At 48.9% G+C, this 27379-nt stretch overlaps 2 protein-coding genes across 3 annotated transcripts in view; both read right to left on the reverse strand.

Moving 5' to 3' along the window:
* The window catches only part of Abl1 (ABL proto-oncogene 1, non-receptor tyrosine kinase), a 122143-nt gene that overhangs the window by 17635 nt on the left and 77129 nt on the right, over nt 1–27379 (reverse strand). Inside the window, exons 1-4 of one of the 2 annotated variants that reach the window (XM_028884662.1) lie at nt 26538–26731; nt 9642–9815; nt 8936–9231; nt 2126–2398 (exon numbers count right to left, since the gene is read on the reverse strand). In XM_028884662.1, coding sequence (XP_028740495.1) covers nt 2126–2398; nt 8936–9231; nt 9642–9815; nt 26538–26616 — 822 coding nt within the window. In that variant the 5' untranslated portion in view covers nt 26617–26731. Of the gene's footprint in view, nt 1–2125; nt 2399–8935; nt 9232–9641; nt 9816–26537; nt 26732–27379 lie in introns of those variants that run through there. The other variant, XM_028884661.2, reaches the window with a different exon arrangement.
* On the reverse strand, nt 12132–14282 carry LOC119087829 (40S ribosomal protein S21-like). The gene has a single exon (XM_037204580.1). It carries the CDS (start codon nt 14205–14207, stop codon nt 13956–13958), a length of 252 nt encoding a protein of 83 aa, XP_037060475.1. The 5' UTR covers nt 14208–14282; the 3' UTR covers nt 12132–13955.

The following is a 27379-nucleotide window of genomic DNA, read 5'->3' on the forward strand; positions in this document are numbered from 1 at the left end:
CAGCCTTAGTGGTGATTGCATTAATGCCTGGGCCCCTCTCTCGGCCCCTGTGAGTGCTGAGGAGCTGCTGGATGAACTGAGCATACGAACACACACACACACACACACACACACACACACACACACACACACACACACACACACACCCCTCGGTGGGCCCGGATTAGCACAGTAACTTGGCCATTCGTTTAGAGTTCTCCACTTCTTTAGAAGAGAGAAAGCGTCCAAACACCTTACTGCTCTCTCTAACAAGGGGTAACGGGCTGCAGAGCCTCCTCACACACGCAGGGCCGGGCGCGGGGCCGGGCAGTGGGGATGGTTGACAGAGCAGCTGCACAGCACGTGTCTTGAGGAAACACACCTCCACGGTGGGCGCATGCCTCTCCCTGGTCAGGGGCGGTGCACGGTGGCTCCCAGCACCTACCTAACAGACCCTGTCCCTCTTTACCAACCGTGGCACACATGGCAATGGGCTTCTGGGGAAACTTGCTGAGGTCTCAACAGAAAGTTCCAGAACAGATCCTCCTCGGGAATCCCTTCCACCATGGAGAGCTGCAGCGCCGCCCATCAACGGGGCTTCCCAGCCTCGGCCTCTTGTTAAAGATGGTTTTCCACATTGTTTATTTACTGTGGGAAGAGCTGTCGAGGCACGTGTGCTGGTTAGAGGACAGATCTGGGGAGTTTCTGGGAACCGACCTCAGGTCGTCGGGGCTGGCATCAAGTGCATTACTTACTCAATCACCTTGCAGGCCGCCCCCCCTCTCTCTTGGGGGTTTTCAAATCAGCCTTCCCTCATCGCTGGGTCTCAGGTACCTTGTGGTTTCCCTCTTCCTTGCTGGCCCTCCCAGCCAGTGACACCGTGACCGCGTGTACTGGTCGTGGATCATCAGCACTCTCCCCTCATGCTTTGCGAAACGGATGGAATCAGGTTTGCTCTGAGCATCTGGCTCTCAATGGCCCCTCCTCCTCAGCTGGGGCTTCCTGCCCCTCAAAGACCCAGTGTCTCTCCTGGCCTCTGCCCTTCCTCACAGCCATGACTCACGTTCTCCAAGCCACTGCAGCCATCACTGCCGCCTCCTTGCATGGCAGAGCCTGTCCTCAGGCACCGCCCCAACCCACTGTCTTGCCATCATCAGGAAGTATTCTGTCCATTTCTCATCTGATGTGGACCACCCAGGGCTGAGCCCTAGGGTTTAGCCAATAAATGTGAGCAACTCCATATGTGTTAAATTTTAAAAAGGTGGATTTGGAAAATATCCAAGAGTACTCCAGGCAATTCCATCTATGCTCCTCTTCCCCCAGCACTGGTCTGCCACAGGGCCAAAGGGAGGGGAAATATTAAATACGGTGATCAGAAAGCCGCTTTTCCTTCTAGAATTAAGGGATACAGTCTTGTTCTAAACAATTACTCATGGCAACCAAAAATTCCAGCTTCCATTTTACTGTCTTTTAGAGCAAGAGTTGAGCCTGTCAGATGCACTGCCTGGCTGAGGTGAGACACAAGTACACGCTCAGGCCTGTGTTCCAGGCAGTGGGCAGCTCCGGACCATTCCTTGGGGGCTGTTCACAGGCTATCCTCAGAGTCGAAAACAAGCACAAGCAAACAATGTGGACGACCAGTAGGGGGCACTCTCACCACAGGGACAAGCTCAGACCACTCAGATGCAGGGAAGGGGACCTAGCCTCACACAGAGGCTTCCACAGGAAAACACCAACAAATGTGACACACTGGCCAACAGTGAAGAGGGGCGTGGCCCTGTGATGGAAGGAAGGCCACAGCCCAGTGACAAGTGCTTCTTGGAGTTGTTCCAGGAAGGACTGGCCAAGACACTCCACACTTGGCTTTTCTATCAGCCCACAAGTCCACAGAGGACTCATCTCTCATGACTCTCCTTTTCCACCTCTTAACTCTCACAAGGCAGTGGCCTCCACGTCACCCAACAAGAACAGAAAACAGGCTCTGAAAGAACGCTGCCACGGAACAGGTGACTCTAGTAACTAGCCTTTCCTGACCCTCAGCACCTGTGGAGTCACAGACGGAAGATGATCAGCCTCACACCGGCCTGGGCCCAGCTGAGTCACAGGACCCCCACACCCCCATCCTTCAGCCAGGCCCCAAACCCACCTTCAAGGTCTTCACAGCCACAGTCAGGCTGTACTTCTTCCAGACACCTTCGTACACCTCCCCATACTGGCCTCCACCCAACTTGTGCTTCATGGTGATGTCTGTGCGCTCCATTTCCCACTTGTCATAGTTGGGGGACACACCGTAGATGGTGGGTTTGTTGCGCTTGGGAGCTGGGTAGTGGAGCGTGGTGATGAGCCCATCGGCCACTGTGGAATGATGGTGGACTAACTCAGCCAGAGTGTTGAAGCGGCTCTCTGAGGAGACGTAGAGCTAAGGAAGATAGAGAACACCCTCATTAACAAAGCGAAAACCCAGAGGAAAGGCTCTCCATACGACTGAGTCCCCCTTCCAAGCTTTTTCCAGCTGGGGGGGGGGGACGGGGACACGGACACGGGACTTACTGACACTCCAAAGCCTGAGGGCATGTGCACCTGCCTCCGCTGAAACCCACCCAGCACTCCCCAGTTTAACCTACAATGTACTACTTTTCCCCCTAAGACAGGGTTTCCCTGGGCAGCCCTGGAACTCATTCTGCAGACCAGGCTGGCCTTGAACCAATGTATTACTTTTAATTAAATCTTTTGGTTATTTTTGTTTTATGTGTATAGGTAGTTGCGTATGTATGTATGTATGTATGTATGTATGTATGTACGTGTACCATGTGCATGCCTGGTGCTCTAAGGCCAAAAGAAGGTGTTGGACTCCCTGAAGCCAGAGTTACAGAGAGTGGAACTGGAAGCCTTTAGAAGAGCAGCAGCCGGTGCTCTTAACTTCAAGAGTCATCTCTAGTCCCTACCCTCCAGTGTAAATGTTTGCCTGACTGTCCAGCCTGGAGCCACTGCCGGGGCAGATGGCAGGCAGCATCACCTGCCTCACTTTTCTGCGTTGTACTAAGTGCTAGCTCACAGGTCTGTCTCCACCCAACAGAACCTAAGCTCCATGGGAGCACAGCCCTGGGCCATCTCCCCGTGTTGTCCCCGTGACAAGAAACTATTGCAAAGTAGGTACTTAGTAAGTCCTTGTTGATGAATGAACTTGCTGACGGGAAGAAAACAACTCATGCATGTTCAACAGTGGTCACAGGGTGGGGACTGACCATGAGGCATGGGTCTCCTCCTCAGGCTGCCTACCGGCTTGGGACTTGGTGGAAGGCATGGGACACCAAGACCTGCACTGCGGGCAGCTTGCTTGGTGAGCTGTTCCTGTCAGCACCTTGCAGGCCAGAAGATGGCACAACCTTTCAGGATGGGGCACAGGAAGACTCCTGAGGTAGGGGTGCTTTCAGGCTGTCCTGAGAGCCACAGCACGGAGGACCTCCCAGGGAGCACTCTGCAGAGTTCTCATGAGGACAGACGGACGGCAGAGCGGGGCAGAAAGCACAGAGTGGGAGGTGCAGCCACCTTTGTCCCCTGCTGCAGTGCATGCTCACATCTGCATCAACAGCTGGGCTCCAGGCACATCACTGAACACCCTGACTTGGCCCGGTAGCAAACCCACAGTGGGGAGGCGTGGGACTGAGCGCTGACCCTTGGTGAGCCATGCACAGAAAGAGATGACCAGCTGAGACTACAGCTGTGACATACGAATAGTTAGGGTCGGGGAGAGCCCCGACACAGCCCAGGCACAAGGCCTTTGGTCGCTGCTTACACTGAGCACTACTGTCACCGTGCTCTGCACATTCCCTGGAGCAGTGTGGTGAGGTGGGGAAGCTTTAATAGGTGTGGTCTCAGGAGATGCACCCCAGGGTCTCCTGCACCAGAGTCTTCAGAGGGTGGTTAAGAAGAAGCCAGCCTGGTCCCTCCTCTCTCTCAGATGAGAAGTCTGTTCCTGCACACACTCTGTGGACTGAAGACTCCACCAATTCACTGCTATTGGACCATGGGCCATTACCAGGCTGTACCACGCTGCTTCAACGTACAGCTTTCCGTAACAAGAGCTAAATACAGCTGTCTCTGTGAATTAGCTGTTTCAGGTTATTTCATTATGGTAGTAAAATGCAGACACAATTATTTTCTGTAGCTTAAAGTATTAGATCATTAAAACACTTTAAAGGGAGATAATCACACGGGGTAGCTCGGGTTCAGTAGCAGATCCATGCTCCCTTCTCTGCTTGCTGAGGATATAAACACATTTTTAAAACTTAGGCAGGCCAAATTTATATCTATAATTCTACTAAAAAGTGCAAGACAACCAAGATTTGTCTAGAAATACCCCTTGCTCCTCGTGTGACAACTGTGGCCGAGCAGCAGGACCCTCAAAGCACTGCTCTGGGGACAGAGTGAGTTAGACACGTACCCGGTGCAGCGGATGGGGTGGCATCACAGCAGCCTACCATTAGCTTGCTATCCTCACCATGCTGGTCACAGACACAGTGTACTCTGCAGGGTTTGGGGAGACAGCCCCCAGTCTCTACCACTCCTCAGAACGCCGTGACTAAGTTCATTTGCCAACCTAAAGTTCACACACGGGCACTCATTACACGTTAATATTACAGCCCGCCCCTCAAGTGCAGTGTGGCTCCATTCACAGCCACGTCCCCAGAGTCACACTGTCCACTCTGGCAGCTGCCTTTTGACTGCTCTGGTCAGGATGAGCACTGGGAATTCATGGTGCATTCAGAGAGGAGGTGAGGCTAGTGCCAAGTGCCTGTGCTGTGCTGCGCTGCCCCGCAAACTCACGGCATGCCCAGGCAGGACTCTGCCTCTTCCCGACTGTGAGGAACTCCTGGGAGCCATGGCCCAGGACAGTGCCCTGTGCTTTAGAACTGAGCCGGGCTCTGCAGAACTGTTCACAGAGAGCCCTCAAGTCCACCCGGCTGCAGCTCCTCTGAAAGGAAGGCAGTTAGTCAGCAGGCTCCTCCAAGAATGCCCACGGAAGGCAAAGCACAGATAATCCTGAGGCCCTGGAGCCAACGCTTCCTGCCTGGGCTCCATTCCGTCAACTTGAGTCTGTCACTTCGGACCATGAAAATAATGTGTCCTGGGAAACTTCAAGAGGGAAGGACTGCAGGACTCTTGGGAACTGTGGGAATGCACAGCTGTGCTCGCAGGAGTAAGAATGAAAAGCAACAGAGGCAGAATCACCTAGAAGGCAGCCCTAGTCGAAACTGCTCTGGAAAGCACAGAACACAAAGAGAGGTAAATAAGAGTCAGAGTGAGACAGAGAGATCCTTGGGCCCCCCAGAAGAATCTTCTGTATCCAGTTGTAGACTGACGGGCTGATTTGGAAATAAAATAGAATCTTTATCAGCCCCAGTCTGCCCCTCCCAGCATTCTAAATGTTCCTTTAGCAATCAAAGAGGACTGCATCAAAGCCCTGCTTTGTGGGAAGCATTCTTCAGCATCGAGCCCCACTGTCCTACCAAAGCCTTGGGACCTCCCCATCCTGACGCCTGTCTCTCCCTCTGGAGACAGGATTCCACCCAACACCACTTCCTTGAATGTGACCCTCCGCAGACAGAAGCCTCAGCAAGGGCTGAGAAGTCTCCAAAGTCTCTGGGTGCCTGGACAGCTGATGGGGGAACCTTCCGGAGAGGAGCAGAGAGCAGGCTGTCAGAGGAGCTGCTGACTATGGGAGTGGCCTGAGGCACATACCAGCTTTAGACAGAGGGGACTCTACATTCCTCCCCACTCTGAGTCGTACTCAGACTAAGCTCAAGCTGATGAGCTGCCCTCAGACCCCACCTGGCCCTACTGCTCTGAGGCTGCTGATCAAAGCACTCAGGGGCCAAACAGCATGGCCTTGCTTAGTGTGGACCTCAGTGGTCACTCTGAAGCAGCCTGGCTTGCTCCACACAAAGAAAACAGAGGGGAGCAAGCTGTCATCTCCAGAAACCCAGCTCCCAGGGAAAAAGTACTCTGTAGCCTGAAGGTTCTTTCAAAGGGCCACCAGCCTGGCGTCAGCTCCAAGCTCGACCCCCTACACAGCTGAGGCAGCCTGGCTCTAACTGTGAGTTGTATGGCTAGCCTGCCTAAATGAGGGAACACCAAGGGTACCACTGATGAGGCACATCTTTGGCTGTTTCTGTGAAGGAATTTCCAAAATGGATTGGGTAGGGAAGACCATCCCCAATGAATTCGGACAGCACATCCCATGGGCTGGTGTCCTGGACGGAATAAAAGGGGATGGAAAAGCCAGGTGGTGGTGGCACACGCCTTTAATCCCAGCACTCAGAGGTAGAGGCAGGTGGATCTCTGTGAGTTCGAGGCCAGCCTAGTCTACAGAGCGAGTTCCAGGACAGCCAAGGCTACAAAGAGAAACCCTGTCTTGAAAAACTAACATAAATAAATAAAATAAAAAGGAAAGAAGTCGTTTTGTTTTGGTTTGCTATATCTGACAATGTTTTTACTATGTCACGCTGTCTGGCTCCAAACTCAGCAATCCTCCTGCCTTGACTTCCCAAGTGCTGGGACTACAGGTATGAGTGAGCCACTACAGAACGCTGACAGAGGCAGGCCTATGTGTGCCACTGGGAAACTCTCAAAACACGTTGGAAAGGCGAGGAGCATCAGTGTGCAGGCCTCACCTGTGTGTCTGCATCATGAGGACAGATATGCTGGGTAAGTCTAAAGGGGCTGACGACAGCGGGCAAGAATGAGTTGGAGACAGAATCAGGTTCTATTGTAGTTAGTCTGTCATCTGAAACCATGCACATACACTACGTACAGATAGGAACAAGGCTGTGTGTGGCACTGCACACTTAATCCCAGCAGTCAGGAGGCACAGTCAGGAGTGTGGTCACAAGCTTAAGACCAACGAGACCACACAGTAAGTTCCAGGCAAGACAGCAGTAAATAGCAAGATCCTCTCTCAAAAACAAGCAAAATGTGTGTGTGTGTGTGTGTGTGTGTGTGTGTGTGTGTGTGTGTGTGTAAAATGTGAATGCATTAACCAGGCAGTGGTGGCACACACCTTTAATCCCAGCATTTGGGAGGCACAGGCATGTAGATCTCTGAGTTCCAGGAAAGCCAGGGCTACACAGAGAAACCCTGTCTCTCAAAACAAAAAACAAAGAAACAAAAAATTACATGCATTAACTGCAGTTCTGCAGACAGAACCCAAGGTCATATGCATGCTAGGCAAATGCTATACCATGGAGTCAGCCCCCTTCGAGACAGTTTAGATGCTGTGGTGATTTAAATAAGAATGGTCCTGCCGGGCTGTGGCACACACCTTTAATCCCAGGCAGAGGCAGGTGGATCTCTGTGAGTTCGAGGCCAGCCTTGGTCTACAGAGTGAGTTCCAGGACAGCCAGGACTGTTTCACAGAGAAACCCTGTCTTGAAAAACCCCCCTCCCTACACACACACAAAAGGTCCCCATAGGCTCATATATTTGAATGCTTACCCACAGGGAGTGTCACTATTTGAAAGGATTAGAAGGATTAAGAGGTGTGGCTTGCTCTTTGGAGGAAGTGTGTCACTACGAGTGGGCTTTGAGGTTTCAAAAGTCCATGCCAGGCCCAGCCTCTCTATCTCAGCCTACAGACCTGGGTGTAGCTCTCAGCGATTTCCCCAGCACCATGACTGCCTGCCACCGCGCTTCCTGCCCTATGCTCCCCACCATGACGATAACGCACTAAGCTTCTGAAACTGTAAGCAAGCACCCAATTAAAGGTTTCCTTTACAAGAGCTGCCTTGGTCATGTGATCTTCCCAGCAATAGACCAGTGACTAAGACAGAAGCACAAGCCATCTGTACCATGCAATCTGCCAATCAATCCTGCCCTCTAACAGAACTCGGGGTCGTGAAGAGGGGGACCCCAATCTTGGACTTGAAACCTTGTCCCTCTAAGCTCCCCCTCTTAATGATGCAAAAATCTGGATGTACCATCTAGGGCTAGAGGTAAGGGTTAAAGGAGAGGAACCGCAGCACACTAGCACTGGTTACGCCGTTCTCTTCGTGGACATTTAAGGAGCCATGTTCATGCAAAGATTACAAAATAACATATGTTATAACAAAATTAAAGAACACATTTTGTGCTTAGAGACCAATCGGTGTACTCTGATGCGAGCTCACAGGTGTCTACACCCACACTTCACCACAGGAAGAACCAACACTGGGTGTCAGGCCAAGGAGGGCTGTCACTGGGACTTGCAGCCTTACATAGTGAGTGACTACTGTTGAATTTCTCTCACTGAAGCTCAATCATCATCGCTCTACGAATGTACAAAAAGGGCCAGCCAGACAGTGGTGGCCGGCACTCGACTTTAATCCCAGCACTTGAGAGGCAGAGGTAGGTAGATCTTTGTGAGTTTGAAACCAGTCTGGTCTACAGAGCGAGTTCCAGGACAGCCTGGGCTACAAAATACAGAGACTGTATCAAAAATCAAAAGAACAAACAATGGATTTATGAAAAGGAAGAGCCTTAATGTAAGAACTTCTGTCTGAGACCTAAGAGTATCCCTGTGGTTTTCAGAGAATCCTACATACCAAGACCAGAGACCTATAATAAAGCTGACACTGGCTGACAACCAATGGTCTTTTGTGAAGCTAATGCAAACTCTTGCTGTTTACTTGGAAGATTCCTAAGACACTGTCTGGTTTGTCTGTTTGAAACAAGGTCTTTATATAGCCCAGGCTGGCCCTGAACTTACTATGTAGCCAAGGATAGCTTTGAAGTACTGATCCTTCTGTCTAGGCCTCCTGAGTGCTGGATTACATGCATGAGCCACCATGCCCTGCTTGAAACATCCTGAGTGAGCCTGTTGCCATAACTCAATGGTCTGGGCTACCACCTGTGCTCCCCTCTGTACCTCCCCTCCACAGCCCATAGCTCCCTGCTGGTCCCAGTCGGGGTGGTGACCCACCTTGCCATCAGAGGCGGTGTTGATCCTGTAGTGGTACACCCTCCCTTCATATCTCAGCGAGATGGACCTCTGGCCAGGGCTACTCTCGCTCTCCCGAACCAAGAAGCTGCCATTGATCCCGCTGCTCAGCAGATACTCGGCGGCATTTCGGGACACAGGCCCGTGATACCAGGAATGTTTCTCCAGGCTGTTGACAGGGGTGATGTAGTTGCTTGGGACCCATCCTTGGCCATTTTTCGTTTGGGCTTCACACCATTCCCCATTGTGATTATAACCTAAGACCCGGAGCTTTTCACCTTAGAGAAAAGAAGCAAACAGATGTGTCAGTTTCGATGCCTGGCTTCCTTCTAACCTGTCTCTAGCACATCTTATCTTCCTGTTAGTCATGAATGCAAGGAGACAACTTGGCCTCGGCATCTGAGATTATACAAGTTTACTCGAAAGTTTGTTCCTGGTGCGAGGGAACTTTGTGAGGAAAAACACTTTAGCTGGCGATAAAAACAAGGAGCAAACCCTATGTTTGCAGCCTGAGATCCAGGTGTCCTCTGCTGTAGGAGTGTGGGGAGGCATGTGCACAGGGCTGCTGCCCGGAGCCTCCTAAGGGTGGGCACTGTGCTCTGTAGGCATCTCTGCCCTCTCAGGGAGCAAAGGACAGGACAGCCAAGCCGCAGCCCCCCTCCACCCTTGCTTGCTGTTTCCCTGTTACCTTTAGTGATGCTGAGAGTGTTATCTCCACTGGCCACAAAATCATAGAGAGCCACAAAAAGGTTGGGGTCATTTTCACTGGGCCCAGCAAGAAGGTTTTCCTTGGAGTTCCATCGAGCGGCTTCACTGAGACCCTGGGGCTCAAAGTCAGCTGCCACTGGCCTCTGCAGGGCTTCTGCAAGACAAGGAGGAAAGGGCAAATGAAACTGGCAGAGAACTTGTGAGACATGGGCTGAATTGTCACTGCTTAACATCTAGATATTCTTTGTTTTTTGAGACAGGGTTTCTCTGTGTAACAGTTCAGGCTGTCCTGGAACTCACTCTTTAAGACCAGGCTGGCCTTGAACTCACAGAGATCCATCTGCCTCTGCCTCCTGAGTGCTGGGATTAAAGGTGTACACTGCTGCCGCCGCTGCCGCCACCACCACCACCTAGCTACACCCATATATTCTATGTATTAAAATTTTCAGTTTGTCTTTATCAAGTATTATGAAAGGCACTAAGTATTTCATTCTAACTGATAATTCCTTATGGTGGTTTGGATGGGCCCCACATGCTCATATATTTGAATGCTTGGTCTGGTCCCAATTAATAGAACTATTTGGGGAGAATTAGGAGGTGGCCTCATGAGGTTAGCTCTGCCTCCAATCATCCAGGCCGGCAAGATGGCTCAGCAGGTAGAAGCAGTGGCCTCCAAATCTGACAAACAGGGTTGGATCCCCAGGACACATGTTTTGGTTGGAGAGAACTGACTCCTGCAAGTTGTTTCTGGCTTCTATACACATGCCATGGCATATGCACGCGCACGTGCACGCACACACACGCACGCGCGCGCGCACACACACCAAATAAATGTAATGAAGTAAAATTCATTAACTCAATACAAATGTACTCAGAAATAGACATGATCCATCTCTATAGCCTGCTGCTGTCTACCATATGGAGTGCACATTCTTTTTTTTTTTTTGTTTTTTGGTTTTTCAAGACAGGGTTTCTCTGTGTAGCTTTGCGCCTTTCCTGGATCTCACTTTGGAGACCAGGCTGGCCTCGAACTCACAGAGATCCACCTGCCTCTGCCTCCTGAGTGCTGGGATTAAAGGCATGTGCCACCACCGCCCGGCTGGAGTGCACATTCTTTAAAGCACTTTTTTTTCTTTTGCTTTTTGAGACAAAGTTGCACATAACCCAAGCTGGCCTTCAACTCCTGGTTCATTCTCTCAGGTGCTGGGGTAGCAGGTCTGTGCCACTACAGCTATCTTAGAACACACACATCAGTGTTGATATAAATAACCAAGCGTTTCCATCCCGTTCCTCTTCATGCTCGCCTGAGCTCTCTACCCTCGACTTGGAGCTGCTGTTCTGCTCCTGCCCCAGACAGCTGTCCCCATAGGAAACTGCTCCTCTCCACCTTCCTGCTGGCTTCCCTCTCCTCTTCCCTCTCAGATACAGCCATCCTCACACATTTTTTAACTTGTAAGGACCCTAACAAACAGTCTCTTGTGTTCTGAAATAAGAAAGCCTCCCTTCTGTGCCTGTCACAGCTGAGGCTGGAGGTGACCAGCACTGCTTGCACTAGGTACGGGTACTGCTCACAGACAGTTTCCTGTTCTTTCTCTTCTTTACCCTTGAACTGTACTTCAACTGTCTAGGTCACCTTTGTGATAACAATTTGCAGAAGGGCTTTTTCTCAGAAGACCAATCTCATTCAGAAGGCATGGCAGCGCAGGGTGCTATGGAGTGAAATGCCAACTCCACTTAAGTGAAACCACCTCGAGAAATCAAACTTGAGAAAGAGCTTGGCTTGAGAAGAATGGAAGACTTAAAATGAGCCACACACACAACGGTAACGAAACAATCATCATGCCCCATATGGATTTAAAGCACTACCCCACTATCACTGCCCCAACTAACGCCATTTTCTTGGGCAGTAAAACCAACCTTGGAGATGAGTCTGACTGCATTCACCTACAATAATAACAACAAAATGCCAGAAAGCTAAATCTAGTGGGCCACCTGTAGTTCTAGCATTAGGGAGGCCTGAGGCAGGAAGAGTGCCTCAAATTCAAGGCTAGCCTGGGTCATGGAGAGAGTTTGAGGCAGTCAGTGCTAGATAGTGAGACCCTGTCTTGAAGAATGAAGGGAGGGAGGGAGGTGGAAACTGAGGCGTGTAAAGGATTCAGTAAGAAGCCAGCATAAGTAACACCGCTCTTTCAGAAGTCTGTCCTCAGGAGTTTTTTCTACAGGACAAACCTACACTACTGATGAATGTCACCATGCTCAGTCATTTCATCTCATGCACTGAGAGCAAAGATCACTTCAAGTACAAGAGTCAGATCATGTGGCCACCTCCTAGCTGTGGGAACAGAGAAATCCCAGGTGCTTTCCAAGCACTCTGAGTGTTCATGTGGTCAGGGGCTAAATGACTAATTGACCAAAAAGGCTGGTTAAGGAGAGATTTTTGTTTTTGCTTTTTAAACTAATACATAAGACAATGCAAACTGTACATTTTAGTGGCGTAACATGAAAAGTAATATGAAAGTTAAAGGCATGAAACTGTGTGTGTCGTATATTCGCATGTCTATTTGGGTACAGGCCTGTGCCAGAGATGCATGTTGGGTGTCTTCCTCTATCGCTCTCCATCATAGTTTTTGACACAGGGCTCTCACTAAGCCTGAAAGTTCATTACTGTGTCTAGGCTGCCTGGCCAGGGAGCTCCCAGGACCCATTCACCTCCACCCCAACGCTGGGGTTCTGGGCACGTGCGGCCATGCCTGGCCTTCCCATGGGTGATGGAGACTTGAACTCAGGTCCTCTTGCTTTCACAGCAAGTGCTCTTGACTCCCCGAGCCATCTGTCCAGCCCCAGAACCACTTTTTATCAACATGTGACCCTTTTCCCAACCAAGCACTGTCCTTGGGAGTTGAGTGCTACAACTAGAGCCTAAAATCATCTCCTCTAAGTCCCACCTGGAGACCAGGGCCGAGGTCTGCTGCAGAATCTTCCTAAGGCACATGGTCTGATGTGGTCACTGCAAGTTTTCTTCCCCTAATTCCGTAGCATTTTTTCAGTTCTGGCCTTTAGGAGTCTTCTTGAAATCTCATCCTAACTTCATAAAACAACTATTTTCCATGCTGTTGTTTTGTTAGTTTTACATTCAAACATGGTCTGAGATGCATAGTCTAGAAGGAAACACAGCAGTCTTTGGTGGGGAGCAGGATGGCAGGAGCCAGCAGCACCTGTGTCCAGGAGAGCATGTTTTTCCAGAGAGGAGACACTGTCAAGTCAGCAGGTGGGGAAGTGATGCCTGGCAGAACAGCTTCTGTGGCCTTACAGAAGTAAACTGTCTGGCAGAGGAGTTCTTTTAAAGAATGATTTAATTTTTATTTATTTTTAAAAATATTTATTTATTTATTTTATGTGCATTGGTGTTCTGCCTGCACATTGGTCTGTGTGAGGACGTCAGATCCCCTGGAATTGGAGTCACAGACAGTTGTGGGCTTCCATGTGGGTGCTGGGAATTAAACCTGGGTCCTCTGGAAAACCAGCCAGTGTTCTTAACCACTGAGCCATCTCTCCAGCCCCAATTTATTTTTATTTTTAATTATGCATATACATGTGTATTTGTGTGCAGATATGTTTACAAGAGTGCGGAGGCCACAGGGGCCCTGGAGCTAGAGTTACAGGTGGTTGTGCGTCACCTGAGTGAATCCTGGGAACTGAACTGGGGTCCTCTGCAAGCATAGTACATGCTCTAAACTGTGGAGGCATCTGTTCAGCCTCTGGCAGAATATTCTTAACACAGAGGATTCTTACATAACAACAGTGGCTAAAAGATAAATCCTCACTATGGAAAAAAGTGAACAAGACCATCAACAAACAATTCATGGAAAAATAAAATCATCATTAGACATGGAAAGTGTGTAAAGCCTTGCTAGGAATCATAGAATGCCAAGTCTTCAAATCGGCTGCCCTTCTGGACACCGGCAGGAGTGTGGGTAAGACATCATGATGCCTGGCGTTCCTCTACAGTGCTTGCAGCAGGCTGTGAGGCTGAGCGTAATACACATCATCCTCAGAGAATCACAATCTTTCAACAACTTTGGCAATTTAACCCAAAATATACAAACAATGACTAGTGTACACCAATTTTAAAGATAGCACACAAAAAAGGAAGGTCCAAAACACCCACTGTTCAAGTTAAGCCAGGCTATTCTCCATCCATAGAATAGGACACTGTAAAGGCCACCTGGGATTTTTTTTTTTTTTTAAACTTTCTCACTTTTATTTATGACAAATATTCCCCGATCTCTTCTGGTCAAAAGTTCTTTGAGACAATTCTATCAGCCTTAGCCAATCGGAGAATAGAGTCATCCGATTCACCCATCCTTCTAATGGCCCCACAGATAGCATAGATTTTAAACTGGCCAATAAACCGGCCTGTGATTCTGTCAACCTCGGCCACGTTCATCTGGATGGATGCGTGGTCCTTGGCACCAATAATGCAGTTGCTCGCGGAGCATTTCTGCAGCACATACAGGTCCACGAACTCGCCAGCGTCGTTCTGCATGTCGAGGCCGTGCCGGCTCACTAGGCCAGCGGGAGCACAGAAAGTGGGATGTTTTAATGTTTTCTTTTCCCCCGATTTTTTGGAGTTTCTCTGTGTAACAGCCCTGGCTGTTCTGGAACTCACTTGGTAGCCCAGGCTGGCCTCAAACTCACAGAGATCCTCCTGCCTCTGCCTCCCAAGTGCCGGGATTAAAGGTGTGCACCACTAGCCCCCAGCAGGAAGTTCTAGACAGGGCTCAGTGGCAGGACACTAGCCTAGAATGTGCAGGCCCTGGGTTTGATCCTCAATACCACAAATAAATAAACAAAATACTTTTGCAAAAAACCCAAAACAAAACAACAAAAAACCTCGGGCGGTGGTGGCACACGTCTTTAATCCCAGCACTTGGGAGGCAGAGCCAGGCGGATCTCTGTGAGTTCGAGGCCAGCCTGGGCTACCAAGTGAGCTCCAGGAAAGGCGCAAAGCTACACAGAGAAACCCTGTCTCAAAAAACAAAAAAACAAAACAAAACAAAAACAAAAAACAAACAAACAAAAACCTCTCTAATGGCTTGGTAATATGTTTATAACACATTCATTAAAATTTTATATCTTGGCATATATAGTAATATCCCAATTTTATAAAAATTGAAAAAAAGAACCAAAATGTGAACAGCAGCTAACATAAGGGTGTGGGAGGATCACAAGTCTTTCAGATGTCTTTACTATCTCTCCTATATTATGGCTCATTTGTTAAAATGGCCAGGTTATTTTTATAATCAGCTCCCAACCCCAACACTAGAATAACATGTAAAGAGAAGCCAGGGATGCTTACATAACAAACAATTTAGAATGAGCAGCTCTGGGGAGGGCCCCACCCCTCCCACTGTCCTGAAAGAGCATTTCTGTGTTTCCCTGCATGCCCCAAGCCAGGGCCAGCAGCACAAGGCTGTGGAAGGCTGGGCCCGGACAGGAAATGAATGCTGGGTCATGCGTACAGAAGTGCTTTTCTTCTCACATGCCACTTGACCCCTTCTATCAAACATTCTGCAGCATCTGGATTTGATCAAGGTTACATAACCAGGGGAAGTGGCCTGGAAAAACACCTGGAGAAAGCAGGACACAGATCCTGTCCAGAGGTGAGGAGTGAAGCTGGTCTGTCCCCAAGGCTGGGATAGAAGCTGACAATGTAGGTAAGGGGTGAAGGCTTTGTTGGAAGAGAAAACTGTCCTGCAGCTGCCCCCGCTTCAAGAGAATGGCCTCCAAGCCCTCTCTCCACCCCTCCTCCACCTTCCAGTCCTGGTCCTCAAGTTAACAGCCAAAGCCCAAAGGGAAGTATTGCTCATGCATGCCTCTGGATGGAGACATCGAGTGCGGCCTCGGTTCAACAACAAAACCTTCCAGCCAATTCCCAGTCCAGGCTGATGTCAAAACTGACTCACGGTGAACCGGTGCCAAGTTCCTTTCTTCATTTCATAGCCGACTATGTTCGTCAACCATAGAGATGATCACAGCTCACAAAGCCAAAGTTGCAGAACGCACTCAAATCTGTGTTGCTCAAGACACGAACTCTCTGCCATCCCACTGTCAGGAAACCTCCCCCATCATCACCACCAAGCCCAAAAGCTTTACTCAAGAGAATGCCTCCAGGAGCTCCCTCCTCTCCCGTTGCCTCAGCAAGCCTTTGGCGGTAGTTAACCCTTGGACAACAAACTGCCGTGTGTGCCAGGAGTCGTTTTCTTCCCCACCACGAGCACTTTCTGCTGTGTCCCTCTGAATCACATTTTAAATACACTTGATCTGGATCTTTCAACGTGCCCGGTGTCCCCTCTAAGACCATTTTGTTCTGTTGCTGCGAGTTAGTAAGCATGTTGCCGCCCATCAGTGACACTTGGCAAGAGTTGCTGATCAGCCAGTTGCAGCACCAAGGATTGGTGCCATCTAAACACTGCCTCCAAGCGACTAGAAAGCCCTGGCTCTGCTAGGAGGGTATCAGACTATTGGAAAGTTCGATAGGAGCCATGCCCCAAAACTCCCTGGGTCTGTGCATGATTAGCTTGTTTGGACAGTACTCTAGGAAAACGGGCTGGGTCTTTCGAGTATAAGTTAAAGATCATTAAAAAAAAAATCCTTTTTCAAGGTCGTGAGTCACTGATGAAAAATGTTTACAAAAGGTTCTCAAATATAGCATATCTGGTTTAGACTGCTGTGAGCAGTGAGGGGAGCAGATGCTGGCCCTGAGTTCTAGGGGCAGGAGACTTCACTGTCCCAAGGGCGAGGGGAGGCTTCACCTCCAGGAAAAACATCCCTAGGAAGCTCCTGCCTTCCTTTTGGCATGGTACCCAGGTCCCGTGGAGTGCAGGGCAGCCAGCTGCACAGCACTCACTGCTGTCCTCACCTTGGGCTCTGGGAGTCACTTCCGGATGGGGGAGGGGCAGAGCAGAAATGTGTCCCTGAGCACACAGTTGTTTTCCATGCTCAGTCCCAGGACTGAGCCTTAGCTGCTTTCGTCTTATTTCCTTGGTGGCCCCTTTCAGATTTCCTCTGGCTCAAGGAATCTCTGTAATGCACAGATCTGTAAAACAGACCCTTTGCAAAGGAGAGGGCTTCGTGTTTTAGCTCCTCTGTGTTCCAGCTGATGAGGTCATGCTCAGAATATTCTCAAGTCAGTCTGTAACTGCCTCAATGCACTCTTCACAATGTGAATTTGGAGAAGTATTATTCCCACAATGTGAACTTGCCGAGAGCAATTCCATCCCTTTGGTAACTCAGACCTTTACATACAGTTCAGTTAAAGACAAAAACTACATTGAACAAAACTCAGCCTTTCTATTACCCTCACATCCAGCACCTGCAACAGCGGGTCATGGATGCAGAAGAGCTGGCGTGGAGGAGAAGGTAACAAGAACAGAGCCATTGGTGGCCTCTGGGCTGCTCCCTGGAAGAAGCAGCTGGGGAGAACTGGCAAGGCTGTAAGAGTGAACACCCAGGAAGGGCTGTGTCTCTGGGATGCAGTGATAGAATAGATGGGGTCTCCTTAGGAGAGGACACTGGAGGCAGAGGCAGCACTCAGCAAAGAAGAGGATTACCTAAGGCCAGTCTGGCACCCCGATCTCAATAGAAGCATGCTGCTTTATGAATACCTTAGCTAAGAGACGCTAGGGAGCGCTGTGTGAAGCAGCTGTGGTATGTGGACACCTGACTTCTGCCGGAGACTGGTATTGTCTTCTGTTTCCTGTGTTCTTAAAGAAGCAAAATGGCTGGTTCCAGCTAAAGGTTAGAGAAGCAAAGATGGTCTTCCCTTGCAAGGTCATGGGACCTCCGAGCCAGGACCTTCCAGAGTAATGACTTCTGCACAGGGCTGCTGAGGCACCCAATGAGACCCAGAGACCAAAACACCTACCATGAAGAAGAGTCCCCTGGAGGCTGGTGTATGCTAGTGACCAGACCATATTATGCAACTTTCTCTTAAAATAGCCCCTCCTGCTTCTGGATATTATGGTACTAAGTAAAATAGGTTTCTACAGAAACCCCTTTTTGAGTCATCTCAATGTTTAAGCATTTTCCTTACAATTTTTCTATTACAATGTACTTACCCGGTCAATTAAAACAAAATGGAATTCTCCCTGAATCAATGATCCTGTCAAACCATCCAAATACCAACCTTTCTCAAGATACAATCCTTGTTTCCAGAATAAAAAACAAAGGAATTTTGTCTCACGCTTTAAGAATCTATTATTGGGGCTGGAGCGATGGCTCAGTGGTTAAGAGTACTTGCTACTCTTGCAGAAGATCTGAGTTAGGTTTCCAGCACCCACATGGCAGGGGTGGGGATCACAGCTGTCTGTCACTATAGCTTCAGATCTGATACCCTCTCTGCTCTCTGTGGGCACCTGCACACGTGTGGCATACACATAAAAAAGAAATAAGAATAAATCATTAAAAAATTAATCTATTGGGTTTTTTTTTTCCAAAGATTTATTTATTTATTATGTACACAGCATGTATGACTGCAGGCCAGAAGAGGGCACCAGATCTCATTACAGATGGTTGTGAGCCACCATGTGGTTGGTGGGAATTGAACTCAGGACCTCTGGAAGAGCAGTCAGTGCTCTTAACCGCTGAGCCATCTCTCCAGCCCTGGGTTTTTTGTTTTTTAGGACAGGGTTTCTCTGTGTAGCCCTGGCTGTAGCTCGAATCTTAAGATGGTCTTATTAATAAAAAACCCGGAGCCAGATATTGGGGTAAATACTGAAAGATCAGAGAGACAAAGGAACAAGCCACAGCCACTTCTCACCGCACCAACTCCACAAATCCTAACTGAATGCCTCTGAGTTCTCAGCTGAAAAGGCTTTAGTTCCTGTCTCCTCACACTTTATATACCTTTCTCTGCCCACCATATCACTTCCTGACTCAACCTTCCTAATGCTGGGATTAAAGGCTTGTGACTTCCAAAGCAAAGGCATAAGATCTCAAATGCTGGGATTAAAGGTGTGTGCCACCACTGCCTGGCATCTATGTTTAATCTAGTGGCTTGTTCTATCCTCTGACCTTCAGGCAAATTTATTAGGGTACACAATATATCACTACATTTCCTTTTTTTGTCTAAAATAATGAAAGGTTACAACTAACATAAGAAAAACTATATACAATAAGTATATACAATATATACAGTCAAAAATTACATTAACAATGTCCAGTCCATGAACATTTGACAGATTCAGAGAAAACACTCCATATTTTATCTATTTTGGTGAGTCTAAAGTGGTGTACCTAACTCACTTTCTTGCATTACCAACCCCAAACTATCTTTTGATGTTTTCTGAACTTACACACTTGGCTGTCCTGGAACTCACTCTGTAGACCAGGCTGGCCTCAGACTCAGAGATCTGCCTGCGTCTGCCTCTTGAGTGCTGGGATTAAAGGTGTGCGCCACCACCACCCAGCTTAAAAATCAATCTATTGTTAAAGGCTATAATTTCGTGGAAATGGTTGTAACTATTAATTTTAGTTTTTATGATTATTATAATTTGGAGTGGGTTCTCTCCTTTGACCTTTATGTAGTTTCTGGGGTAGAACTCAGGTCATCAGACTTGCCTGGCAAGCATTTTATCCACTCAAGTCACCTCGACAGCCTTCTAAAGACTTTTTAAAACATGGACAGCATCAGCTTCCCAAAGCTCACAGAGCATCTGTGATCCATCCCCTCCCTGTCAGCACTCTCCTTTCTGTAGCACAGTACCGTCAGCCGCCCCACCTCTACATTCCATGCTACCTGCCACGGAAGAGTCCTTTTGAAATACCAATCGTACTACTTCCTGCCTGTCACTGGTCAGCCACCATTTATTAAGTGTTACCCAGGCAATGTTCAGAATAGCTGGTGCCTGGCAAGGTGGGTGGCTGTTGGCAGCTTTTTAGACACTGCTTGCTCTTAAGTCTGCACGGGCCTCAGAAAATGCACTGTCAGTCCTATCCACAGCAGAGAAACTTCAGGCTTCTCCAAGGCCCTTCAGAATCTCGGTGGGGAGCTGTATTCTCCCATCTTTCCATCCAGCTTCCCAGTCCCTGCTGCCTCACCTGACTGACCCTGACAGCCACCACTCACTGCCCTGGTAGACCCTTCACAGGCTGCAATATCCTCGGGGCCTTCCCATCTGCCACTGCACCTCCTTCCTGCCTCTACTTTTTACTGTTCCTTCCCAAACCTGAGCACTTGGGACTGCCTCTGCTATCACACATATGAACCTTCTTGTGTCCATCCCTGCCTTGGGCTCTGATACAGACAGGCCAGATTAAAATCTCAGAACCCTTGTATCCAAGATGCTCCTTCCTGTGCCTGTCTCACAGACACCAACAGCTTCAGCCTGCCACACTCTCAGGAGGGATCAGCACAGTGGAGCTCTGCCGGGAAGCTCAGATGCAGAGTCCTCCATGCTTGTTAGGTCAGAACTGAAAAGTGCACTGTAATAATCTGTTAGCCCAAACAAAGCTAGCAGAAATAGGACAAAGCAACCTGACCAGCACAGCCCAGGGAACAACAGGAGTTATTTTCAACAAAACATAAGCGATGGCCAAGATCCTAAACAGAATGGGCCACAAAAATACATCTCTCTGTGCTTTCAAACCAAACAAGCAAACAGTGTGGTGCAGCCATGGATTGTCTCTATGGACTGTTCCAGAAGTTCCTGCATTGACTGCAGACTCCAGATGTCCACAGTGAATCTGCTGACCACACAAGGGTTTTTATTCTGTCTCAGACCATGTACAGCAGACTGACAGCCAGGGATGGTGTCTTCTGGGTCCCTTGGGACCTGACTGAACTGAACCACCCATTGGTAGCCAACTCCTCTACAAAGTCTCACTAACCATTAGCATTTCTATTGGGTCACTGAAATACATGACCGCATGTAAGCGCGCGCGCGCACACACACACATACACACACACACACACACGAGCGATTCAGGCTCCAAAAAGCCATGTCTCACCGTACCCCCATCTCAGAGTCAAGTCAATTTTAAGATGCACTGTGTAAAACGTGCTACATCTTAGGAGGGTGTAGTGAACGTTGGGGCCCTACAGTCTCAGGTGTAAGGTCCAGCTACTCCCTGTGATAAGCAACAGCTAATGACCCATGATGAGGACTGGCACCACATCTGGCCCTCCAGCATCACCACCTTCCAGAGGAAAGAAACGGGAGCCCAGTGAGGTGACGTCACTTGCTAGACTCTCCTCCTCTAGTTCTGCCTCAGCTAGCACCTATCAGTGCGCCTGTTTCCAGTCTCGTCTCCGTCCCTCCTGCTGGTCATTCTCCCTGCATCTCCACCCATGTTCAGTCTCCCTTCCCTCTCCCTCCTGACTTGGTTGCCTTTGTCTTCCTATCTTCTCGGCTCCCTTTTTACTCCCTTTCTTTCCTCCCACACTCTACTTCCTACAGGTATCTCTCTCGTCTTACTTATCCACCACTACTAAATGGTATGTGTTAGGAAAAGGGACTTGAGCATTGAGTAACGGTTCCCACCTAAGGACAGTTACATTCTCAAAAGAAAAGGGCTGGCTGGGGAGATGATTCACTGGGTAAAGTACTTGCTATGCAGGCATGAGGACCTGAGTTTGTAAACCTGGAATACAATCTGGAGCCAGCTAGCCTGTTGTACACAGTGCTGTAGCAAACAACAGAGACCTGGTCTCAAACAAGGCAGAAGGCCAGGACTGACAACCAAATCTGTCCTCTGACTTCCACCAATGCAGATGTGTGCAATGTCTACGCACATCTCTATGCACACTCACTCACGCACAAACCACAAACCTATTACGTATACACACAGAAAAAAGGGCAAGTAACTCTTTCTGTCACTTTTGCAACTACGACTTCACCGTGCAAGGACACAGGGCCGACCAGCTGACCACTGTCAAAAGTGGGTAATATGTGCAAGGGAGTTCTTTACTATTTGACATTGATAAGACTTAAAATTTCCATGGCGTTGGGGAACGGCATTCCCACCGGCTTATACCTATAATTTCAACACTTGAGTGGCTGAGGCTAGAGGACTGCTATCAGCTTAAGGCTAGCCTAGGCTACATGAGACCCTGTCTCAAAGTAAATAAATAGAAAAAAAATCTAAGGATACATTTTATAAATTGTTGTTTTATGAATTATAACTATGAAGGAAAATTCTTCCAGTATCTCATTTGATCTTTAGTTCTAATTCTGCATGATGCGCGCGTGTGTGTGCGCGCGCGCCTGCTGGCGTATATATATGGTAGGTTTCGTGGGGAGGCTGTTGTTTTGTTTTTGAGGCAGCGTTCACTATGTTGCCTGCCCTGGAACTCATTATGTAGACCAGGCTGGCCTCAAACTCACAGAGATCCGCCTGCCTCTGCTTCACAAGTACTGGGATTAAAAGTGTGCCTACCAGGCCCAGTATATGGATGTTTGTATGTGTATGAATATGGATGTGTATACACACGTATATATAAAGATCATCCTCATAGCCTTCCTTTATCTGTGTCCCCCCCCAAACCCTATGCTGGGGTGACAAGTATGAGCACTAGCCTGGCTTAGTGAAAACCTGTCTATTCCCATTTTTTCCATGTCTGTCTCAGACCAGTGATTATACCAGTACAGTTACAATGACTCAATTTTTAAAAGCTCTGAGCAGCATAGGATTTTAGTTTGTAAATGCCTGAGGCTGTGGAAATATTTCCTCTGCAGAAGAGAAATAAGATACTAACCAAAAATCAATGGGAATGCTTCATGTACTATTAAAATATTCACCATGGGACTAAGGAGAGGATCAAGGAAGGGAAGATATTTTTCAACTTAAATCTAAGAAGAGAGGGACTGGAGATGACTCAGTGTCTAAGAGCACTGGTTACTCTTCTAGAGACCCCAGGTTCAATTCCCAGCATCCACACAGTGGCTTACAGCCATCTGTAACTCCAATTCCAGAGGATCAGATGCCCTCTTTTGGCCTCTGCAGGCACCAGGCATCACATGTGGTCCACAAACATACATGCAGACAAAACAAGCATAAGATAATAATGGAATTTTTTAAATCTAAGAGACAAAGCATAAGATAATAATGGATTTTTTAAAAATCTAAGAAGACAAAGTATTAGTTTTATTGCACGTGCATTTTTAAAATTTCAAAATAATTTATTAACAAGAAAAAGTATGGGTGGCTCTAGCTCAATTCTATCATTACTTCAGCCATCAAAGAAACCAGTAAAGCCTCCATTTTAGATTGCTAAAGATCTGTTTATAATAGCAACAGCTTACATTTGCTGGCTCTTGCTCCATGACTGGCTCTGGATTGAATAATTTACATGATGTCTCTCAACAAAGAGGTGGAAACTACTATGAGCCTCATTTTATAAATAAGAGCTGGTCAGCTCAGAGAGCACCATGCCTAAATCATCTGAGAGGATGCCTGGCTCCAGAACTGCATGTCTACACATCAGGGACCTAGGGGTGGGAGAGGAAGGTCAACCCAGCTGAGGGTAGGAGGAGAGGCTGCTAGGGATCAGAGGGGGAAGCCTGATGCTCCTAGGACTTGGAAGGGAGGCCCAACAATATCTGAGGGCACCAGAGAGCAGCCCCCAGTTAGCAGAAACACATGCATTTGCCTCAGCTGTTTTTAAAGTGGTCAAAAGGGTTCTCACGGGTCCTTAAGCCAGCCCACAAGCTAGAAAGAGGAAGTCTCCCTGACACGGACAAAGGAAATGGAAGTCAGAGTCACATGGGGGAGCTTCTAACGCCAACTTCTAAGTGCTGCCACAAAAGTGATCTAGTGGCCTTCTCTTGGGACATCAACAGGGCTAGTCTGAGAACTAGTCTGGGGTCATATACTGTCACATCATAAAAGCACAATGATATTAACACCACCCAAAATGACAAAGACTGGTCTGCTAGGTGACAGAAAGAGCCCGGGATCCTCTTGTTCCTAAACAAGGGAAGCAAGTGATGACCTCAGGAGATTATTCAGAGCCCAGTTCTAAAGGCACAGCAATCTGGCTGGCATTGCAGGAGGTACTGGCTGGACAGTCTCATGCTGAGGAGCTTCGGAGTGGGCTCTTCAAATAAATGAGAGAGGTCAACCAGAGTTCACTTTGCAGCCAGCACAGACCCAGAGCCCACGGATCTCCCCACACCATGTGGATGACTACAAACGCGGTCTTTCATGTGCCCAGGGTCAGGGACTTGACAAGACTGGGGTTCCAAGTGGACCAAAGACTAAAACTGCTTTGGTCATTCTGAATAGATACTGGAGAGTAAAATCCCAGCATCACAAAGCGCCTTATAAACGTGAGCTACCTCTAGAGGGGCATGCTTTTTCTTTTAGAAAAACAAAACAGAACAATAGTGATTGCCTCTCAGGAGAGAACAGGAGGGCCAATTACTTTTCAGTAACTACTCTTTCCGGATTTCCTTACAGGTATTTTTCTGTTTGCATAAACAAATGTTAGTAGCTCTGTTGCTTTATGAAAGTAGGTGTTAGCAGTGCCAGGTGCCGAAGGGAAAGACTGGTGTAGGGCAGGCACTAGCTGGGAGTTTCTGAAGATGGTGTTGAATGAAGACAGCGTGTTCCACGAGACAAATGGTTGGTCCATAGTTTGGGGCTAAGAGTGGGCTTTCTGGGCCAGGCACTGTGGTGCAAGCCTGTACCCTAGGTGCTCAGCAGGCTGCAGTAGAGGGATGCCAGGTTCAGGGCCTGTCTGTGTTAGAGACTGAGTTCACGGCCTGCCTGGACAACGTGGCAACACCCTGGCTCAAAATTCAAAAGTTGGGAGGGGCCTGTGGATGTAGTTCAAGGCCCTGGGTTCCAATGCCCCAAACTTTTTCTTTTTTTAAAGTGGATTCCTTGGAGCCAGATGGCACAAGTTCAAATCCTGGCATCATCACTTGTTAGTTCTGTCACCTCAGGGATGTCACTCAGCCTTTTGGTGCTTCAGTTTCTTACCTAACAAGATGAGATAGTCAGGGCCACCATCAGAAGTCAGGAAGTGAGTCCGTCTGGAGTGCAGATGGTGCTTGGCCCACCACAGCCACCTAACAACTACTGCTGCCCGTGTCGGCCTTCTCCGACAGCTAGGCCCAAGGAGCAGGGAGCATGTATTTGGTAATAATTGGAAAACTCACCATATTCAATTCCCTCGGACGCTGAGTGGGTGTTGACGAACTGATTGATTGACTTAGGATGTTAGTAGGAAAAGAAAAGCCTGGATTATTTCTCCAGATGCTGGCAACCGCTCTCTTCCCCTGAGACAGACAGCACTTCCGTCTTTAAGACATAATTACTGAGCTGGGTTGATTCTCTCAGCTCTAGAACAAGAATTCTGAACACAGTGAGCAGAAAGAACTCCTGGAGTGACACTTCCTGGAAAAAGCCTTACTGTGTGGATACTTCTTCGGGGCTTGACTTTAGAATTCACTTTAAGGCTTGCTGGAATAAGACTATGGATTTTTTTTTTCCCTCCTAAAACAATAATTAAGCCAGCCAGTTCTGCACTAAATCCCATTTTACCCTCAGGAACAAGCTGATACCCAGGCAAAGCTGTGCTGTGACCTAACTGCAGTTACAAAAGTCCATTCATCTCTGCCTCCAGCAGCGGCCTCCAAATGGAGATGATAGAGCCTCTCGCTAACTGGATACAGATGGGAGGAGCGTGCACAGAATGTGGAAAGACTTGGAAAAAGTAAGCAGTGTATTAACTGAAGATGACTCTGGCTGCTCAGATGCCAATTTGGGGGACAAATAAACCAACTCCTCCCTCCAAATGTTAGACTCTGAGCTCATGCCATCCACAAGAGGCTCCTCTAAGGGATCTATCCCCTGAAGTCCTGGAGAGGGCCAGAGTCCTGAGCACAGCTGTGGCAAAGGGGCAGCACACTCCACCTGTGCTGGACACAAGTTTGCCAGGGGTTCTGTGGGGCCGGCCCTTCAGGCCTTTGGGTCAGATGGAAAAGGAAAGAAAAGCATGGTAGAGAACTGAAGAGCCTCTCCCCCCCCCCCCCCCATTTCTAGAAAGAGAAAGACTAGAAAACAGTAGAAATCAAGGTGGTTCTAAACTAAACTTGCCATTTGTCCTCCTATCTGAACTCCTACATGAAACAACCAGGAAGCCCGGCACCACCGCGCCTGTGAGTGCTTCTGCCCTTCCTTCTGGAGAAGGCAACAGTCCCCACAAGAGGTCAACCGTGTCCTGACAGGCTTGGCCACGCCCAGCCCCAGCACCCTCCACTCATCCTCTCCCATCTGTCATTCTTTCGGGTTAGAACCAAACACTCAAGACCACAGGAAGGGAATCAGAGGGGCGAGAGGAAGGCAGGCAAAAGCAGGCTCTAAGTTTATGCCAAGAACCAAACATAAGGGGCTCCCCCACCAAGCACCAAACTGGATGCTCTCAAACCTCTGGAAATACCAAGCAAAACCATTCTGTTTCCCTCCTGAAAAAAGAAACTTCCTAAGACCTCTCCGTGGTCTGCAGAAAGGTGGGGGTGGGGGTAGAGAGTTCACACGAAGTTCTGTACCCATAAATGGTAGAGCAGGATCCCTTTGTACGCGGCACTTGGTGGAGGCCCACCTTTGTGACACATAATTCCCAGTTAGCGGTAGAAACGCCACAACTTGGGCTCACGAGGACTCTAAGGCCTGTGGCTCTCGGGCTTTTTCAAACTTTCTGGGCGGGAGCCGCACCATGCGCTGGGGCCTAGCCAGCAGCAGAGCCGCGGCTCTCGGGAAGTCCGCTTGGATCAGCGAGTGCCCGCGGTGGCCTCAGAAGGAAAAGGCTAGGGATCGGGAGTGCGCAGGACAGTTCTAGCGGGTCCGCCGCCCCCGGGCAGGGGTTTACCTTCCAGGTAGCAGCTGGAGGACGAGGAGAGCCCCTTCTTGGATTTGCAGCCCACCAGCTTCAAGCAGATCTCCAACATGGTCCCACGGCCGCGACGAAGGCCCTGTTCGTTGCCCCGCCGCCCCGGGCCCCCAGCCCCGCAAGGCCGCGCTCACCGGGCTCCCAGCGCTGCCTGCGCCCGGGCCCGCGTCCCGCCTCCCGCCTAGGCCGGTAACAAAGGGCCCTGCGCCCCGCCCCGCCTGGCCCTTAACCCTCTCCTAGCCAAGGAAAGGCAGCGGCCCCACGCCCTCCCCAGCTGCTGCGTGTCGGGAAGGTCGGTGGAAACGCAAATTCCTCCTGAGTTACCAAGACTAGTGTCGTTTATATTGAGGAGCAACTGTGATTAAGCCTAAAGTGGGTGTCTGAGGAATGTGAACAGTCAGGGCTGGAACCCACAGGAATACCGAATACCGGACGCTGCTCCAACCATTCATTTAGACCTGGAGATGTGAGTTGAAACTTAGGGAATTCCGTCTCCATAGTGAATGTTCATTTTGGGCTGGAATGGCGGCCCTTCTTGACCTCATTTTCAGGAGAACTTTCCCTCTTTTTTTGGCGCCATGGGCCATCAGTGTTTGAATCCATTTCACAGTGGCGTTGAGTTCTTACACTTTCCTAACCACTAGCTAGAGGAGGTTACCAACAAGATTTGAACTAAGCAATAATCGCAGCAGTGGGCTACTGGCACAGATTCAGAATCTAGATTGGTGGGAAACAAGGACCCCAGACTACAGCCAGTAATTTAATAAAAAGCCATCCAAGTTCCAACGACAAAGGGAAAATAAACTTATGAAAGAATGTTA

The sequence above is a fragment of the Peromyscus leucopus genome, chromosome 4, assembly GCF_004664715.2.
Source record: "Peromyscus leucopus breed LL Stock chromosome 4, UCI_PerLeu_2.1, whole genome shotgun sequence".
Classification (NCBI taxonomy): domain Eukaryota; kingdom Metazoa; phylum Chordata; class Mammalia; order Rodentia; family Cricetidae; genus Peromyscus; species Peromyscus leucopus.

What these genes read in the sequence shown, in the direction of transcription:
- LOC119087829 (XM_037204580.1), bottom strand. Translation starts at nt 14,207, where the DNA reads ATGCAGAACGACGCTGGCGAGTTCGTGGACCTGTATGTGCTGCAGAAA.